Source organism: Protopterus annectens, chromosome 2.part0, assembly GCF_019279795.1.
Source record: "Protopterus annectens isolate FY-2018-M chromosome 2.part0, PAN1.0, whole genome shotgun sequence".
Lineage (NCBI taxonomy): Eukaryota > Metazoa > Chordata > Ceratodontiformes > Protopteridae > Protopterus > Protopterus annectens.
Window position 1 is genome coordinate 1271719467 of NC_056728.1, and position 20131 is coordinate 1271739597.

General features: G+C 43.4%; 1 protein-coding gene across 1 annotated transcript in view; it reads right to left on the minus strand.

Moving 5' to 3' along the window:
- The window catches only part of CAAP1 (caspase activity and apoptosis inhibitor 1), a 798772-nt gene that overhangs the window by 364078 nt on the left and 414563 nt on the right, over positions 1–20131 (minus strand). Inside the window, exon 5 of the mRNA XM_044061442.1 lies at positions 17017–17090. Within this exon, the coding sequence (XP_043917377.1) occupies positions 17017–17090 (74 nt within the window). The remainder of the gene's footprint in view (positions 1–17016; positions 17091–20131) is intronic.

Here is a 20131-nt window from a genome sequence, read left to right on the forward strand (position 1 = left end):
TCGTCGGTTGAAAGAAGCACAGGCTAGACAAGCTGCTACGTCGTGGTCTGGGCCTAAACAAGGTAGGCAGTAAGAGTGGAAATCTTTATGAGGTATTTGTTTCCCACAAGTTAAACAGTTATTCACTTTTTCTGACATCGGCTGAGGCAAGAAAGAGTCCCCAACGGGGTACTTAGCTTTTTAGAAGTCTTCGGTAGTAGAAATCTCTGGTTCTGACCGACCGGCACTTGCGAACAGCTTCTGCTTCGGGCACCACGCGGCAAGAAAGACTGAGGAAAATGGCGTCGGCTGATACCTTTATACCCGAATAACTGCAGCTATGACGTCGGGTGGAGTGCGACATCAGCCGGGGCCAGACCCAGACTTTGGAATCCGGCCGACCGAAGGGCTGCCTGACGACAGGACAACCCATTTGTAAGGACTGCAGATGCATCCTTGAAGGACATCTTCTCTAAAGCAAACTTCACACTACTCAAGACAGGTGTGGTATCCTTCAAGACCCCCGAGCCAATGGAAACCACAACCCAAGCTGCGGAAGCCCTTACAAATGCCTTCTATGAACACCTTCAGGACTGCATGGATCAGGCAATCCCAAATAAAACCAAGACTCTTTCCACCAAGGGCAAACGTCCAGTCTGGTGGACCCCAGCCATAAACAAACTTTACAATAAGAGGAGAAAGCTATTACATGATAGAGCAAAATCCCAAAAGGGAAGGCATCTTTGATCAGTACTAGCAAAAACTACGATCCCTCATAAAACCATCAAAGGCCAACTTTGAGACACAAACTGCCATAGATTCAAAAGACAATCATAAGGCCTTCTTCAGCTATGTCAGAAACCTGGGTGGAAACTCCCAGATATGCTCAGAATTAGTCCAAAATGATACAAAAATCAATGAGCCCACAGACATTGCCAACATACTGGCAGACAGGTTCAGCACAAACTTCACCCCCAAAAGGAGAGATAACTATCCCAACAGAGTGTAGCCTCCCAGACATCTCAAATGCGCAGGTGAAAGCTGCTCTCTCTAAAGCTAAAAACACAGCATCAATGGGACCGGATGGTGTCCCCGGCTGTGTGCTACATGAACTCAATGAAGAACTAAACCCGCACATAAGGCAGCTGTTTAATCTTAGCCTTACCAAAGGATATGTGCCCAAGGAGTGGCGTACGGCAACTGTGGTCCCACTCCACAAAGGTGGTGCCTCTATGGACCCTGGTAATTACCACCCCATAAGTTTAACAAGCCTGGTCTGCAAAGCTATGGAGAGGATCGTAATGGAACTCAAACAAGGACATAGGGGACTTGCAGACCTTGGACCCAACCCAGTCTGGCTTTGTCAAGGGCAGATCTTGCCTTTTGAACCTGGTCGACTTCTTCGAAACAGTTACCAAGGCCATTGATGAGGGAAAGGCAGTCCATACAGCCTACCTTGACCTTGCAAAAGCTTTCGACACAATACCCCACTCGGGTATCATAGAGAAACTTACCAGCTTAAATGTAAACCCATATGTCACAAGATGGGTTGCAAACTGGCTAAAGGACAGAACCCACAGGGTTAGGGTTGCTGGAGCCATGTCAGACTCCAAGCCGGTTACAAGTGGTGTCCCACAGGGCTCAGTCCTTGGCCCCCTATTTTTCGGCATCTACTTCTCAGAAGTACAGGCAAACATAGGAGGACTATGGCTGACAAAGTTTGCGGATGACTGCAAAATGGGTGCCATAGTGGAGAGTACATCGGACACAGACATCCTTCAGAGGGGTCTCACGGAAACTGACAGCTGGTGCCAGAGCCATGGCCTGAAGTTAAACGCAAAAAAGTGTATAGTCATACCCTTCGGGAAAAACAAGGTAACCCCAAGGTACCATATAGGTGGCAACCCACTAAGCACAGAAGAGGTTATCAGGGACCTGGGTACCCAGGTTGACAGTGACCTCTCGTTTGACACTCACGTTGCTAAAGTGGTTTGAAAGACCTTCTACATTGCCCATCTGATCATGAAGGGATTCACATCCAGATCAAGTGAGGTCATTGTTCCCCTGTACTCTTCACTTATCAGACCAATGATCGAGTACAATACCCCATTCGGGATGCATCTCACCCGACACCTGCAGCACTTGGAAAGACCCCAAAAGTTCCTCACCAAAAGGATAAAGGGACTCCAAAACCTGTCATATACTGCCAGACTGAAGAAACTCCAACTCTATTCAGTTGCATACCGTCTGCTCAGAGGTGACCTGTGCCTGACATACAAGGCCATGACCAACCCGGAATTAATGGACATGCTCCACCTCAAAAAATCCAAATCCACCAGAACCACTAGAGCAAGTGACTTAAACCTTAGCACAGATATAAATAGGACGTGCTGGAGGGATAGATTTATCACCCAGAGACTCCCCATGCTGTGGAATAAAATCCCGGTCCATGTGAGGCAGAGCACCTCGCTGGCTCTGTTCAAGAGAAATCTTGACCGGTGGATGGGAGATCGTAGGTTTACCCCGGGAATCATCTCTGTGTCACTGCTGGACAGAGGCACAACAAACTAATGGGCACATTATTTCTAACATAAGGGGTGGCGTAAGCCACATAACTTTGGGCTAGGCTTATAAATGCCTTAGGGCAGATAGCCTAGTATAAACCTATGAACCTATGACCTCTGACTGCTCCAAGGACTGTGGAGCCGAGGAGGTAGTGGCCTTAGAGATTTTTGGTAGCTTGACTGGCAGCTCCGACAGAGCCGATGTTGCAGCTGATTGTCTCTTCTGGGATTTTTCCTTTTTGGAAGAAGGAGACGGAGAAGAGGAAGAAGAACTATGGATAACTTCCTCAAAAGTTGGCTTTAAGAGCCCTTTGAGGATAACTTTGTTTCTCCTTTCTTGAAGTACCCTTGCACTGAAAGAATGACAAAAAGTACAATCTTCTTGTAGATGAATTGCACCAAGGTAATAAACACATATGACATGTTCATCAGTGATGGACATTTTTTGTGAGCACTTCTGGCATTTTTTAAAGCCTGAAGGCTTATGTTCCCTCTCTTTTGGGTCTTTGGACATAAAAAAGATAAGACCACAAAAAACAAGAAAGTTTTAACTATTGAACTACTGAACTATAGAACTATTACAGGAAACACGAAGGAGACAAACAACTAGGGAGAAAAATAGGGCCTCAACTCAAACGGCCCTATTTCCCAGACAAGGCAACAAACTAACTAAAGCCCTCTAACTTAAATGGGCGAATAGCTCTGTAACTTAAATGAGCTACTTAACAACTAGACAGACAGAATAACAACCACTATAAGGGATACATATAGGCCTACTATGCGACGGCCAAAATAAGTGCCAAAGGGGATAAAACTATAATTATATAACTATAGGGCAATAAAAAGGCACAACGATTTCAATATGACTGACTACTAAGCTATCTATAATAAAATACAACAGTATACAGGAAAAATATAAGAAATTTGACACAACTTAGCCACGGCCAAGATGAGCACATCCAACATCGTAAAGTGGCAAACGAGAACTGGAGAATTACACCACTGCATTATGGGATACCTACTTGCCACAAGCCAGGTTTGAGACTTTCAGCAAGAATTGGCTCCGAACTCATCATTGTAAGAATGAAGGCGAGATAGGACAACATAACATCTATCTTTATGCCAAGTACACAACTTTCATAACTGATGTCCGTTTTCATTTGAGTTAACCTTTGGGACAGATTTCAAAGTCAATAAACACCTGGAAGGCATCAAGAAAGAATACTCCTGAGAATGGTGGAGCCAAAGGATATACGGGATCTGGACTGAACATCCAGATGCAAAAATAGAGCCGAGGACTCACCATCGCTGGTGAGAAAAGAGTAGGAGGCATTGACGAACAGATCCATCTGGTAATCAGATCTGAATGTACTAGAATTTTTGGAGCCAGACCCAAGAATTCCAAAGTATCCTGTGACTATTTCTTTTAGTTTACTCTAACCTCTTAACAGAATCCTAATGTTCTCCTTCCTCTCTCTCTGAACTACTACTCCTTTTCTTTGGATTCTGGTTTATCTGTTTTCTTAGCTGGACAAGCAGATGATGTCGATGGAGGAACCAACAATTGTGAAGTGACTCCCAATCTTACAGGGATCAAATCTTTCAGTACTAACTTGTCCCTGTGCCCTTGTACCAAAGGAGGCAAAAGTATCACTCTCTGCATCCAAACGTGCTGCCCCCTAGGCAGTACACATAATGCAAACAAGGGTCCTGTGGTGGAATTTTGTGGCAACAGGCTATACAACTTTTTAAAGCTTAGAACCTTGTCAGCCACGAGGGATAGTCCTATCCAACAAAACCAAAAGTACTGAATCTAAAATGAGAGACTTAAGATAAAACTGCACAAATGGTAAAGTTGTCAGAAAACTCTAAACATTGACTACAAAAAGAGAGACCTATACAATGTTTTCTACCACCAAAACTATAATAAAGATAATAATATTAAGCTATTTTTTTTAATTGGGCAGGATTAAGAAAACATGGGAAATATATACTAGAAAAGAACAGCACTGAGACAAAGATAAAGTACAGTTTTGTACCTACCATAAATGTAGATGTCCGATAGGTATGCATCTGCAGTCATAACATATGGGTTGTCCTGCCTCAGGCAGCCCTTCGGTCGGCCGGATTCCAAAGTCTGGGTCTGGCCTCGGCTGATGTCGCACTTCACCCGACGTCATAGCTCCTGGGGTATAAAGGCATCAGCCGATGCCATTTTCCTCAGTGTTTCTTGCCCCAGATGCCAGGTGCCCTCTAGGAAGGCTAAATTTGGATAAAAGTAGAAAGTTCCAAACAGTAGAAATCAAACAGTATACAAACAAATACACCATAATAGATTCCCCCAGCTAGCTAAGAAAGGGGTAAGTACCCTAGGAATTCCACAGACGGGAAGGAGGGTGGGTAATCCTGACTGCAGATGCATACCTATCGGACATCTACATTTATGGTAGGTACAAAACTGTACTATGTCTTTCAAGGATGCATCTGCAGTCATAACATATGGGTAGAATACCATAGCCAAACTGGGGGAGGAGGCACGAAGATAATGATGGTGTAGTTAAGATCCCTTGTAAAACTGCAGTTGCAAAACCTGCTCGGGATCTGGAATATAAAGGAAGATTGTAATGCTTGGCAAATGTATGCACGGAGCTCCAAGTAGCAGCTTCTAAAATGTCTTTGGTAGCCACTCCTTATAGGAAAGCTGTAGTGGTGGCTGTAGCTCTTGTGGAGTGAGGCCTGATATTTTCAGGAGTTGTCTTTCCATGAAAAGAGTAGCAGAATCGAATGCAATTTCCTATCCATTTTGAAATTGTCTGTTTGGAAATTGCTTTTCCTTGCACTCCTGTTGCATATGCTACCAGAAGCTGGTCAGTTTTTCTGCTGGTCTTAGTTCTGTCCAGATAGTAGCGCAGTTGTCTGTGTACATCCAAGGTGTGCAGTAGTTTTCCCCCCCTGTTCTGTGGGTTAGGGAAGAACATAGGTAAATGAATAGCTTGGTTCAAGGATACCCTGGATACCACCTTTGGCATGAAAGTAGGATTGGTTCTCAGAGACACTCTATCCTGGTGAAAGATAAGGAAAGGCTGCACTGCCAATAATGCCTGTAACTAGGATACCCTTCTTGCTGAAGTGATTGCTAGAAGGATGGCAGTTTTCCAAGATAAGAACTGTAAGTCTGCTGATGCTGCTGGTTCAAAAGGGGGAAGTGTTAATTTTTCCAGCACAAAATTGAGATCCCATGCAGGCAGAGGTGGTTTCCTTGGAGGTTTACATTTTTGATCCCTCTTAAAAATTGTCTGAGGAGAGGGTGAGAGAAGATAGGAGGATCCATGTTGTACTCTGCTGAAATTGCTGAAGCATGAATCTTAATGGAATAATAGGACAGGCCATTGTGGAACAGTTCTGCTAAGTATTCTAGGATATGTGCTAGGTTTGCCAGTGTGACATTTGTTCCCTTTGACAAATGAGGAATCTCTTCCATTTGGCTGAGTATGTTTTCCTTGTGGAGGGTCTGCGAGCCTCCAGGATAATGTCCTTGACCCTCTGAGATAAAACAGGATGGTTTTGTTTTATGCAATTTTCCAGGCAGTTAGCTGCAGCGTTTTCAAGTTTGGATGCAGGGTCTTGTAGTTGTTCTGTGTTAGAAGTAAAGGCCATAGAGGTAGAGGCCATGAGTTCGTCCGAGACATGCTTCTCAGTAGCGGGTACCAATGCTGCCTTGGCCAGTCTGGAGCTATCAGAATTACCTTTGGCTGTTCCTCCCTGATCTTCAGTAGAACTTTGTACATCAATGGGAGAGGTGGAAAAGCATAAACTGTCAGGGCCTTCCAGCTGAAAGAAAGGGAGTCCACCCTCCAGGCTTGTGGGTGGTATTCTCTTGAGCAGAATTTCTTCAGTTGGTGGTTGAGTGGGAGGCGAACAGGTCTATCTCTGGCATTCCCCATTTCTTTGTTATGGTTTTGAAGATGTCTGGATGCAGCATCCATTCGTGAGCATCCGTGGTAGTTCTGCTTAAGCTGTCTGCTAGTGAATTTTCTTTTCCTGGTACGAATCTGGCCTGCAGTTGAATGTTGAGATTCAGGCCTAGGTTCCACAGGTCCATTGCCATCCGGCATAGAGGGTAGGAATGCGTGCCTCCCTGTTTGTTGATGTACCACATGACTGTGGTATTGTCCGTCCTTATCAGCAGGTGTCCTTGCTGGAGGAATGATTTGAATGCCTCGATTGCATGCTTCACTGCCAGCATCTCCTTTAGATTTATGTGTAGATTCAGCTGGTCTTGGGACCATAGGCCTTGGATACACTTGTCTTCCATGTGTGCCCCCCAGCCTAGGTCTGAGGCGTCCGTGGTGATGGTCTGCCTTGGTTGTGGTTTGTGGAAAGGCAACCCTCTGTTGGTCTGGCAGGCCTGAGCCCACCACAGGAATTCTTTCAGGCATGGAATGATTGGTATCATGGTTTCTAGACTGTGTCTGTGTTGAGACCATACATTCCTTAGGTACCATTGTAATTTTCTCATATGCAGCCTGGCATGTGGGATCAAGATTATGCAGGATGCCATGTAACCCAGGGCCTGCAGGACTTTCCTTGCAGTAAGCTGAGTTTGTCTTGTCAATGCCATGAAGTAGACTGGTAGTTGCTTTTGTTTTTCTTCTGTGAGAACAGCCATCTGAGTTATTGTGTCCAGTTCTGCACCCAAAAATGTTATCCTTTGGGATGGCACTAGTCTTGACTTCTATTAGGCAGTCGTCCAGGTATGGGTAGATTTGAATTCCCTGAAGCCTGCAATGTGCAATTACTGATGCCAGGCATTTCGTGAATACTCTGGGCGCAGTAGATAAGCCAAAGGGCAATGCTGAGAATTGATAATGCTCTGATCCTGCAAGAAATCTGAGGTGTCTTCTGCAATCTGGTCATATAGGGACGTGCAGGTATGCCTCTTTGAGATCTAGAGTCACCAGCCAAGACTCCTTGCCCAACATGGGAAGAAGTTGCTGTAGGGTCAGCATCTTGAATTTTGGTACAATGAGATATGTGTTCAGTGCGGACAAGTCGAGAATAGGCCTCCATTGAGTTTGTTTTCTTGGAACAAGGAATAGTCTGGAGTAAAATCCTTGGCCTTGTTCCATAGATGGTACTTTTTCTATTGCTCTCATCCTTAGTAAGTTGATGATTTGTTTTAGAGCCTCTGACTTCTGGCTTGGTGGAAGGTTTGGCATTCCTCTCTTTTTTGGTAAAGTGTGGAAGTGAAACCTGTAGCCTTTGTCTATTGTTTGCAAAGTCCATTTGTCTCCTGTAATGCAATGCCAGTTTTTTGAAAATAAAGCTAGCTTTCCGCCCAAGGGTGCTTCCAGTTGTTCCCTGGTAGGCAGAATCAGAGCCAAGTCGTTGTGTCTGTCCTGTGGAAGTGGTTGCAGTCGCAGCTGTGGCGGTACTCCTCTGGTTGTCAGGTTGCCACTGACGACCCCTGTAGGCACCCCTGGATTGACCTCTGCCTCTTGGGCGTCTATTTCTGCCTCTCTGTGCTCTAGAGGTGTCTGGAAAGGACCAATTCTTTGAAGGCCAATTTCTGCTGAACCTCGGAGGTTGGACCTGCAGAAAATCCTTGACTGTTTGCACAGATTTTGCTTTTTCTTCCACTTTCTTTAGAACCTCCTGTGCAGGGGAGCCAAATAAACTTTGTTTCTCCATAGGGGCATCTAGGAGTTTAGACTTAACGTGGTCTGGCAAGGATTGCTCTTTTAGCCAGGCATGCCTTCGAATCACTGCTCCAGTCATAGCTGATCTAAATGAAGCCTCCAGTGCATCATAGCCACATTTTAAGAAATGATTACTGACCTGCTGAGAGTTGTGTACCAAATCCTGAAGGGACTTACGGTCTAAAGGTTCAGGAGAGGAAAGCTTTTTATTCAGCTGATCTAACAGAAATTCCTGGTACTGTATCATGTGAAATTGACAGTTTAAAGCCCTGGCAGAAAGAGTAGCAGATGTATAAACCTTTTTACCCCATCTCTCTAATGCTTTTGATTCTCTTTCAGAGGGTAGGGGGTTTTTGGCAGAGGCAGCTGCAACACCCTTAGGGCCCTGAGAAATGGTTTCTGGGTCTGCAGCATGGGCCTTATACAAGTGGAAGTGAGAATCCGGGACCCTGTAATATCTGTCAGGTTTGGCAGGGGCCGGGGGAAGAGAATCAGGGGCAGAACTGGCATCATTGTATGCATCATCAACAACTGATAGTACAGGTGGCATGGCTAAAGGCCTATGCTGTGGTAAGTGTAAAAAAGTCCTTAGCCTTTTCCTAGAATCAGAAAAATCCTGACCCTGCCATTGGAAGTGTTCCCTCATTGAGTGTAGAGTTTCCCCAAATGAAAATTCTTCTGGGGGGGGAGGCAGAAGGAATGGAGTCTTCTGCATCCGAATCCTCATAAGGTGAGTATGGTCCTTCCTGATGGTCTGATAAATCTGATCCATCCGAGGAATAGTCAGAGGAGAGCGGTTCAGGGGGTTCAGTCCTAGGCCTTTTTTCAGGAGGGGGATGTGAGGCCCTGTCTGGGTGAGGTTGGGATCCCCTGATCAGAGAAATAAGGTCCTTAGCAAGGCTGAGAATCTGAGAACTTGAGGAAGGTCTGTGAGAGGGAGCTTCTGCAGGTAAGGCCTTGGAAAGTTTAGCTGCTTTAGCCCTGGAGAAGGCCTTAATAGACATAGAAGCAGGGGGTCTTAGCTGCCCCACGTGCAGGAGTAGAGATGTCTAACGGAATGGTGTCGGACAATTCTTGTGTGCCTGCTTCTTCGGTAGGAAATTCTGTAGCCGACTCAGCCGGGGCCTCTGAGGCCTCGGTTGTCGGAGGCATGCTTTCGGCCGAAGGAAGAACCGAGGACTCTGTTTCAGCCGAAACCGAGACACTCGCAGTAGGCCTAACCGTGGTTTCAGCCAAAACCGCGGGCCGCGAGTGTCGGTCCTTTTCCTTGCGTTTTTTGGCTAAATGTGTAGTCGGAGTCTCCGATGGCATTTTATATGCAAAAGCGGGACCAAAAAACTCTTCAGCAAACTCCGACCGACGTCTAAGTGTCCGTCGGTTGAAGGAAGCACAGGCTAAACAAGCTGATATGTCGTGGTCTGGGCCTAAGCAGGGAAGGCAGTAAGAGTGGAAATCCTTATGTGGTATTTGTTTCCCACAAGTTAAACAATTATTTACTTTGTCTGACATCGGCTGAGGCAAGAAAGAGTCCCCAACGGGGTACTTAGCTTTTTTAGAAGTCTTCGGTAGCTGAAATCTCTGGATCTGACCGACCGGCACTTGCGAACAGCTTCTGCTTGGGCACCGCGGCAAGAAAGACTGAGGAAAATGGCGTCGGCTGATGCCTTTATACCCCAGGAGCTATGACGTCGGGTGAAGTGCGACATCAGCCGAGGCCAGACCCAGACTTTGGAATCCGGCCGACCGAAGGGCTGCCTGAGGCAGGACAACCCATATGTTATGACTGCAGATGCATCCTTGAAGGACATCCAAGATTTAGCTTGTTTTTCAGTCAGAGCCCTTGTACACATCCTTCCAATAAGGCAATAAACAAGAGCCAAGGTATTTTGGGAGTGTAGACGGAATCATGGTTAAGGGAGGGGAGTATTATTAGCCCTGGATCCACAGCTTCTAAAAGCTGCCATTGTCAGATCCGATAACCCACAGGGTGAACTGGATGAAAACAGACACCGGATCACAAGTTAATGACTCATGATGTCTGGATAAGGATTGTGCAAAGGTAAGCAAATCATGGAAATAAGGAAATATGTGAATGCCATTCAGTCTGCAATAAGCTATGACTGGGGCTAGGCATTTTGGGAATACCCTTAAAACTGTAGATAAACCAAAGGTAATGCAGAGAACTAATACTGTGACCCAGAAACAGAGAATCTTAGAAATTCCCTGAAGCCTACAGCTATTGGAATGTGGTAGTAAACATCTTACAGATTTAAAGTTACCAAGTAACTCATGGGAGGAATGAGTGGTGATAGGCTCTATAAGGTCAACACTTTTGCATTTTGGAACTTTCACATACAGACTTAGAAAAATATAGTATTGGTCTCCAAGAGGCCTCTTTCTTTGGTACCAAAATATTCTGGAGTAGAAGCCTTTGTCCCTTTGAAATACAGCCACTGGTTCCATGACTCTTAGGGTCTGTAAAGACTGAAGAACCTGAGGAAAATATTCAGTTTGGTTCAAAAACAATATTTTCCTAAAGGGGAATGCTGATGGCCAGCTTGAGGGACTGATATGAAAAAATTCCGGTCTGAGAAGAGGATAACGAATGCCAGCATAGTTATTCTGTACTATTGGTCTTTCCCTTTTTCTGAAAAGGGCTGCTTCTTGCTGTTGTTACCCTCTGGCCATCTCTTTTTTTTGCAATTTCTCCAAGGAAAAGACTCATCATCATCTTTCGGCTGTTCCATTAGGGGTCGCCACAGCGGATCACCTGTTTCCATTTCTTCCTGTCCTCTGCATCTTACTCTGTCACACCAACCACCTGCATGTCCTCTCTCACCACATCCATAAACCTTATCTTAGGCCTTCCTCTTTTTCTGTTACCTGGTAGCTTCATCCTTAGCATCTTTTTCCCAATATACTCAGCATCCCTCCTCAGCACATGTCCAAACCAACGTAATCTTGCCTCTCTGGCTTTGTCTCCAAACCTTCCAACCTGGGCTGACCCTCTAATATACTTATTCCTAATCCTGTCCACCCTCGTCACACCCAGTGCAAATCTTAACATCTTTAACTCTGCCACATCCAGCTCAAGCTCCTGCCATTTTGTCAATGCCACTGTCTCTAACCCATATAACATACCTAGTCTCACTAACCTCTTGTAGACCTTCCCTTTCACTCTTACAGGTACTCATCTGTCACAAATCACTCCTGACGCTCTTCTCTACCCACTCCATCCTGCCTGTACTCTCTTCTTCACCTCTCTTCCACACTCACCGTTACTCTGAACTACTGACCCCAAGTATTTAAACTCATCCACCTTCGCCACCTCTACTCCTTGCATCCTCACCATTCCTCTATCCTCCCTCTCATTCACACACATATATTCTGTCTTAGTCCTGCTGACCTTCATTCCTCTTCTCTCTAGAGCATATCTCCATCTCTCCAGGGTCTCCTCTACCTGTTCCCTACTCTCACTACAGATCACAATGTCATCTGCAAACATCATAGTCCACAGGGACTCCTGTCTGATCTCGTCTGTCAACCTGTCCATCACCATTGCAAATAAGAAAGGGCTCAGAGCTGATCCTTGATGCAACCCCACCTCGACCTTAAATGCATCTGTCACTCCCACGCCGGACCTCACCGCTGTCACACTACCCTCGTACATATCCTGTACCACTCTTACATACTTCTCTGACACCCCTGACTTCCTCATACAATACCACAACTCCTCTCTAGGCACCCTGTCATATGCTTTCTCTAAGTCTACAAAAACACAATGCAACTCCTTCTGACATTCTCTGTACTTCTCCGTCAACACTCTCAGAGCAAACATCGCATCTGTAGTGCTCTTTCCCGGCATGAAACCATACTGCTTTTCACTAATCATCACGTCCCTTCTTAGCCTAGCTTCCATTACTCTTTCCCATAACTTCATGCTGTGACTGATGACTGATCAAATTAATCCCTCTGTACTTACTACAGCTCTGTACATCACCCTTATTCTTAAAATTCGGTACCAAAACACTTTCTCCACTCCTCGGGCATCCTCTCACTTTCCAAGATTTCATTAAACAATCTGGTTAAAAACTCCACTGCCATTTCACCTAAATACCTCCATGCTTCCACAGGTATGTCATCTGGGCCAATAGCCTTTCCATTCTTCATCCTCTTCATAGCTATACTTACTTCCTCCTTGCTAATCCATTGTACTTCATGATTCACTATCCCTGCATCATCCAACCTTCTCTCCCTCTCATTCTCTTCATTCATCAACCCCTCAAAGTACTCTTTCCATCTCAACACACTCTCCTCGCTTGTGAGTATGTTTTCCTCATTATCCTTTATCACCTTTACCTGACGCACATCTTTCCTAGCTTGGACCCTCTGTCTAGCCAATCAGTACAGGTCCTTTTCTCCCTCCTTAATGTCCAACCTTTCATACAACTCTTCATATGCCTTATCCTTAGCTTTCGCCACCTGTCTCTTTGCCATGCACCTCATCTCCTTATACTCCTGTCTACTTTCTTCATCTCTCTGACAATCCCATTTCTTCTTTGCCAACCTCTTTCTCTGTATACTCTCCTGTACTTCCTCATTCCACCACCATGTCTCCTTGTCGTCCTTCCTCTGTCAAAATGTCATACCAAGCACCTTTCTAGCAGTCTCCCTTACTAGCTCTGCTGTAGTTACCCAGCTATTTGGTAACTCTTCACTGCCATACAGTGCCTGTCTTAACTCATCCCTGAACTCCACCTCACAATTACCCTTTTTCAATTTCCACCATTTGATCCTTGGTGCTGCCCTCACACTCCTCCTCCTCTTCTTGATCACCAACGTCATCCTACAAACCACCATCCTATGCTGCCTAACTACACTTTCCCCGGTCACCACTTTACAGTCTCCAATCTCCTTCAAACTGGCCCTCCTACATAAGCTATAATCTACCTGTGTGCATCTTCCTCCACTCTTGTATGTCACTCTATGCTCCTCCCTCTTGTTAAAATATGTATTCACCACAGCCATGTCCATCCTTTTCGCAAAACTCCACTACCATCTAACCTTCTGCATTCCTTTGCTTAACACCATACCTACCCATCACTTCCTCATCCCCTCTGTTCCCTTCACCAACATGCCCACTGAAATCTGCTCCAATCACCACTCTCTCACCCTTGGGTACAGTCATCACCACTTCATCCAATTCACTCCAAAATGTTTCTTTCTCATCCACTGCACACCCAACTTGTGAAGCATATGCACTAACAACATTCATCATTACACCATCAATTTCCAACTACATAAACATCACTCTATCAGACACTCTTTTAACCTCCAAAACACTCTTAGAATACTGTTCCTTCAGAATAACTCCTATGCCATTTCTCCTGCCTTCACACCATGGTAAAACAATTTGAACTCACCTCCGATACACCTAGCCTTACTCCCCTTCCATCTGGTCTCTTGCACACACAATATACCAACCTTTCTTCTGTCCATCATATCAGCTAGCTCTCTCCCTATACCAGTCATACTGCCAACATTCAAAGTTCCGACCCTCACTACCACAGTCCTAGCCTTTCTCCTCTCTTCCTGCCTTCGGCCATGCCTTCTGCCTCTTCTCCTCCTTCGGCCAACAGTAGCACAATTTCCACCAGCACCCTGTTGGCTAACAGTACTGGTGGCGGTCGATGTTAACCCGGGCCTCGACCGATCCGGTATGGAAATATTTACTGGTGTCCACATGAAATTATTTGGCAAAGTTTTAAAGACTGATTTTGTTTATTTGGCTTTTTTTTTTTATACAAGATGGATACCTATAAGATTTGTAATTGGGTAGATGAAAGATCTTAGAAACACTATAAATCAATTTCACTTTTAAATCATAGTGTCGGACAATCTGGGAGAAGAACCAAGTAATACCTCCTTATCTAAAGGAGAACTTAGACTTCAGACTTTACCTCATCAACAAGCATTAGGTTACATACCAAAGCACGTCTTCTCAACACTGTAGCAGTGGTCGTAGAAACAGTATCTGCGCAATATGACACACTCTTCAAAGCATATTTAGGTACCCAAGATAGAGTATAAACACTTTGGTTCAAAAAACAGCTTTTCTTCTGTAGGAAGACTGGAAGCAAGTTCCCTCAGTCTGTCCATATCACAAAGCATAAAATGTCTACATATTTGCCTAGTAATTCAGAATTCTGAAGGCTAAAGTGGAAGAAACACTGTCCTACATATAGAGCCCAACTTTTTACCTTCTTTGTCAGCACATGAAGGGTTTTTGTATTGGGGAAAATCTGTTGCCAACATGAGATGTAGTTGAAATGGCAGCTGGGTCAGATCTAACGCGAGAGAAAAGGAATGTATTAGTCTGTGGTACCTTACACAGCTTACCTGTGTATTCAGGGACTGACAGTTGGGTATTAGGATGAGTACAGCATGCAAAGCACCCTCCAGGGCTGGCAGTGTAACAGATTTGGAAGAGGAACAAATTATACCCATTTGTAACATATATCGCCTTAGTTCAAGGGGAACATCTATTTGCTCCCATAAAAATAACTCATTCATCCTGGCAATGGCCTGATTAAAAGCAAATTCCTCTGCAAGAGGATAAGAATTAAAACTTTCATTACAATCAGCAGTGGACTCGAGAATATGAAGGAGAAAAAGTCTTAACTTTGTCAAAGTAAGACTCCGACCTTGTTTCCTCAGGAATAACTTTACAGGGGATGCCCACCTGTAATGGTTTCTGTGTATCAGGATTTATTGCCCTTAATGCCAGCACAGCCAAGGTAAGGAACTCATCTTGTAATAATAATTACTTCTTCAACCTTGTTTCCTCAGGAATAACTTTACAGGGGATGCCCACCTGTAATGGTTTCTGTGTATCAGGATTTACTGCCCTTAATGCCAGCACAGCCAAGGTAAGGACCTCATCTTGTAATAATAATTACTTCTTCAGTACATTAGTTTAATTTTTTGCTTTTTCTTATTAAGAGTTCAATGCAAGGGGACCAGACTTGAAGGTGGGATGTCTGCCCAGATTAATGCGCTCTTTCCCCGGTTACCTTGAGAAGGATCTTACAGAGGCTCCTAGACATAGAGAAGATTATGCTCCCATGCCCTTAAAGGGCAATGAAATAGCTGCATTGGACATAGCCGTCCTGGCATAAAGGACTACAACAGAGGAAGCCGGAGAGGTGAGTAAGTGGATTGAGGAACAACTAATGGTCACTGCAGGTTCGCCCACTGTTTGCTGAGGCACAGACCAAGTCCATGACAATGGCAAGGAGTTGTTGGTTAAGTGATTTTTTTTTTTCTTTCTACATACAGCGAGAGAAGAAACAGCCTGACTGGTATAAGTATCCAAGCAGCAACTATGGAAGAAGTATTAAAAGCAAGCTGGAGTGAGTCATTTGGAAGGTAAGTTATCACCGAGTGTTCACAAGCAGCACACTTACATTCATAACACTTTCCCCAATCCCTTTATCTTAAAATTTAAAGGTAGAACACAACTTCCATGTCAGTACTCTTCCAACGCTCACAAACACACTGACAGAAACCATCCTGAATAATTCCCTAGTGAAAGATTATCAACATGATCACAGAGTTATCAACAATGAAGAATGCAAAACTAATCTACTATTTCAAGACTGGAAGCAAAATCTTCATCACATATGCAAATCCAAACAACAAAAAGTACGTAAAAGAGGTTCTAATTAAATAGATTTGTGCCCAAAATGTTTTTTGCTGGGTGCTCCAGCTTTCTCCAAATCCTAGAAATATCATTAAGAAAAGTGGCAGTCCTCTAAGTTATGAGTATGTAAGCATGCAATGCTGTATCCAATACTTACAGTGTGTGCATATGCCTGGAGATGCACTAATGTTGCAGTTCTGTTATACAGCTTTATTTTAACAACACCAAAAGCAATTTATTTCACTATATTCTACGGCAGTTTAAAATCCAAGCTGAAGCACTGCTGGAAAACTACAGTAATTTCAGCTCATATTTTCAAATTGTAATGCAGTTTCCTGAATGTTGATTAAAACAGGTAATGCAAGCAAAGTCTAACACATTCATGTTGTAACAACACAAGAAAAGCATTACAAAGACAATTCTTCATCAAACAAGAACAGCACTAAAACACCAGAAGGGAATTATTTCTTTGATGCTTGTGAAGGAGAATAAAATAAAAATTAAGATATGAAAAAAAAAAAAAACATGCCTCATAGCAAGAGGTCCCCCGGTTTGATTCTTGGCTGGGGTGTCATCTTTGTGGAGTCTGCATGTCCTCCTGTGTTCATGGGGGTTTCCTCCGGGTGCCCCAGTTTCCTCCCACATTACCATGAAATGCAGTAGGTGGACTGGACACTCTATATTGGTCATAGGTGCGACTGTGTGTGCAAGCGTGTGGTGTGGAAGAACTACCTCGGTGGGGCTAGCTACCCAGCAGTGTACACCTTGGCCCTAAATGACTGTCACTATCCCGACCTCATGTGAAAAAATTTGGGAAAATGGGATTGTGGATGGGTGAATGGATATAAAAAATATGCCTGAACAGTACAATTTCCAAACAATTTGATAAAACTGGACACTAAACAGCAGCAATAAGGCATTCCAGGATGTATGTTAGTATACAATAATATAATTACTAATGCAGGGGAAGCACTTGGCTTTCATCCCATACTGAGCATAACATTACTACATAATACAATTGCTTAAGTTTTAATAGCTTTTGTTCTTAGGGGTGTAAACAAGAAGTACATACCTTGCTTTAATTCCATTGCTTCCACTTCCACACATTCTTTCAAGGAAGAAGTGGAGTCTACATTGTTATCTTGCCTAGAACAACAACAAAAAGAATGATTTCAAATATGTATGATTTTTGGCACTAAACCAAGCTCAGTTATTTTACCTTACCCACATATAGTTTAATAACTCATCAAATTAATTCACTGAAAGAAATCCAAGAAGTATCCTACACCACATGCAATGTTTTCTGAGACTCCCATTTATAACAGTACAAAACAATCTTCCAAAGTTGTTTAAATTGGTAATATTTATGGTAAGTTGGTATAATTCCCGAAACAACATTAATGTTCTTTATTTTCATGACACAAGACAATATAACATTTATCAGCTTCCACAAATTTATGCAATATAACAAATTCAGTAAAAATGTGTATTATTTAATTTATGTGTATTGGGAGGGTGGCCTAATGGTTAAGGTGTTTGCCTTACAAACACAAGTTGTGGAGTTTGAGTCATACAAGGGATAATTGGCTAGGCTTAAAATGGCTCACAAGGGCAGTTAGCTTAGTACTAATCTATGAACACAGAGCAGACATTTTAGTGGTTTGTTGGCATTATTCCATAACTGTTGATTTAAGCAGTCTTTCTTTCAGCATTTAATAATATGAAGATCTCTCTGGAGGAAAATAAATACAAATATAAATATGCATCTATACGTTGGACATTAACATACTGCAGGATTCATTTGTGCCTCCAAGATGAAAACTGCAGTAAACAGGCAGGAGTTGGGACACACATTAAAAATGACCAAGCACCAATTTCTCCCTCCATCTCACAAAGGCTCTAGTAGTACCAGAACAATGAAACATAAGAACATGAATCATGCTGGTACTCTCTCTGAACACCACAGTGACAGAAGTGGAGTTTACATTTGGTTTGTACTAAACTATTTATCATGGATATCGCCAATGGTTTACAGCTTATTTATGAAATTCCATTTTCATGAAATGAAATTCCAGGAACTATACTGGTGACTGTTACACCAGTTAGCACAGTGATTCCATTATAACTGGTAAGACTCAAAAGCAGATTTTGTGCTTCTTCACAAGTAAACTAATGCACATTTTAAATGCAAGGCACTAAGTAAAGGAAATTGTCAGAAGAAATTCATATTCTGATGAATGTCTGAGTGACAGAGTCTACAGAATAACATTCTTGTTAATTACTTTGTTTTAACCAGTATTTAACACAAGTTTTAGAAATGTACAGGTTTTTACAGGGAAATTGAAAAAAATGGTTTCAGAATGAATTCTTAAAGAAAAAGCACTGAACTGACAGCCTGGACATTTGCAATAGGTTGGTTGAAAAGTTACAGGTAGCACTGTAGTAAAGTCTACTAATCACAAAGAAAAATGAACAGTTCAAGGCTGAAAATCACAGATAACAATGAAAAAGTGCAATTTAAGCTGCAAAGATGAGCAGAGTTATGCTGCCCTACTATTAAGCAATTCATACACATTCTGTGTAGAGAGCTATCTAAATTCATAGAAAATCTGCAAGACTACGAATTGCTTAACTGAGTGGTTTGAATAACTTCTCAGTTAAAAGCCCAACCAACCTGCTCAAGTAAGTAGTATAGGTACCTAGCATACAACATACACTACTTCCCCCAACATACACGCATATATAGAATGAAGTAGACAGCATCTCTCGCTCACTCTCTCACGTGTGTGCGCGCGCGCGCACACACACACACACACACACACACACACACACACACACACCTTGCAGAGTGCAATTACCAAAGCTGCTATTGAACAGGGGAGGCCAAATACAGCACAGCTGCTATATAGACTGTAGCTTTGCCCTACACAGGCTTTCTAACAACAGGGGCCACAAAGGCATACACCCTTGCACAGGCACTCAGACCGACAAGCACACAAACAGACGTGCACACCCATTCACAGGTCACATCAGGTAGCAGTCATCAACCACATACATACACAAGTATATAATAAACTCACAATAAACATTCAAGCCAGACACTTTATGCATACTGACACAGACACGAATGCACACACGCATGCATGAACACACACGCACACACACACACACACACGCATGCACACAAAACAAACAAAAAGCACTACACTGCTTCCCTGTATCAATACTGTGAGCAGAAGAAGCTGCTCCAAATCACCCTGCACAGATCATCTCCCACTGAAATACGCTGCTACACTCAGCTAAACTGCTGCCTACACTTGAATTTTGAGAACTGCTATATACAAAACTGGCTAGTACAGACATCAACAAATCACTACAATGTGCAGCTTGTCCTCCAAATCAGTGTACCAGGATGCTAAAGGACCTCATTTGCATAGAACCCACTCCTAGCTACCACGTTTACATGCAGCACCAGACCTCTCCCTACTCAGCAGACCAGGGGAGTATGACTCAGGACAGTCAAATAAATTATCATGCCCAAGGATGTAGGCAGACATTACTTATACTCCCTATGAGCAATTTTATTGCTGAGAATTTTACAACTTAACGAGGTCAAACTAATTCTACAGGGTATCTTGAGGACGGACCTGCTCATCCAAATACATTATGGTAAGTAATTAACTTTCATATCTCACATGAGTAGGTCCATCCCAATCAACCAACAGGAAAGAGTCACACAAGCGTATCCATCTGGGTGGTTATCCTCGTGGGAACATACTGTAGTAAGAAAGAAGACCTAGAGCTAGAGATCACATCCAACTTTTACTGTCCTGCAAAAAATATGCAGTGAAGCTTTTGTAGTTCTGCATAAATACCAGCTAAGGACAAATTCCTGAAAAACAGACAGAGAAGTAATCACTGCTTTAGCTGAGTGAGCTGTAGGCAAAGATGGAAATTTTTTCATAAAGAATTGGACATGTCAACGAATCACCTGGACAAAGTAATCTCAGAGATTAATTACTGACAGAGCTGGTTCTTTACGGATAAAATCTGAGTTGCCCACAAACATCCTTACAAAGAAATAAGCATCTGCCTCTGTCATGAGTTGCTTGGAAAGAAGGTAAGTAGGTTAATGGACTGATTGAGTCTCAGTGGCTGTGCTAGGCATGAATAAACAATTAGTTTGC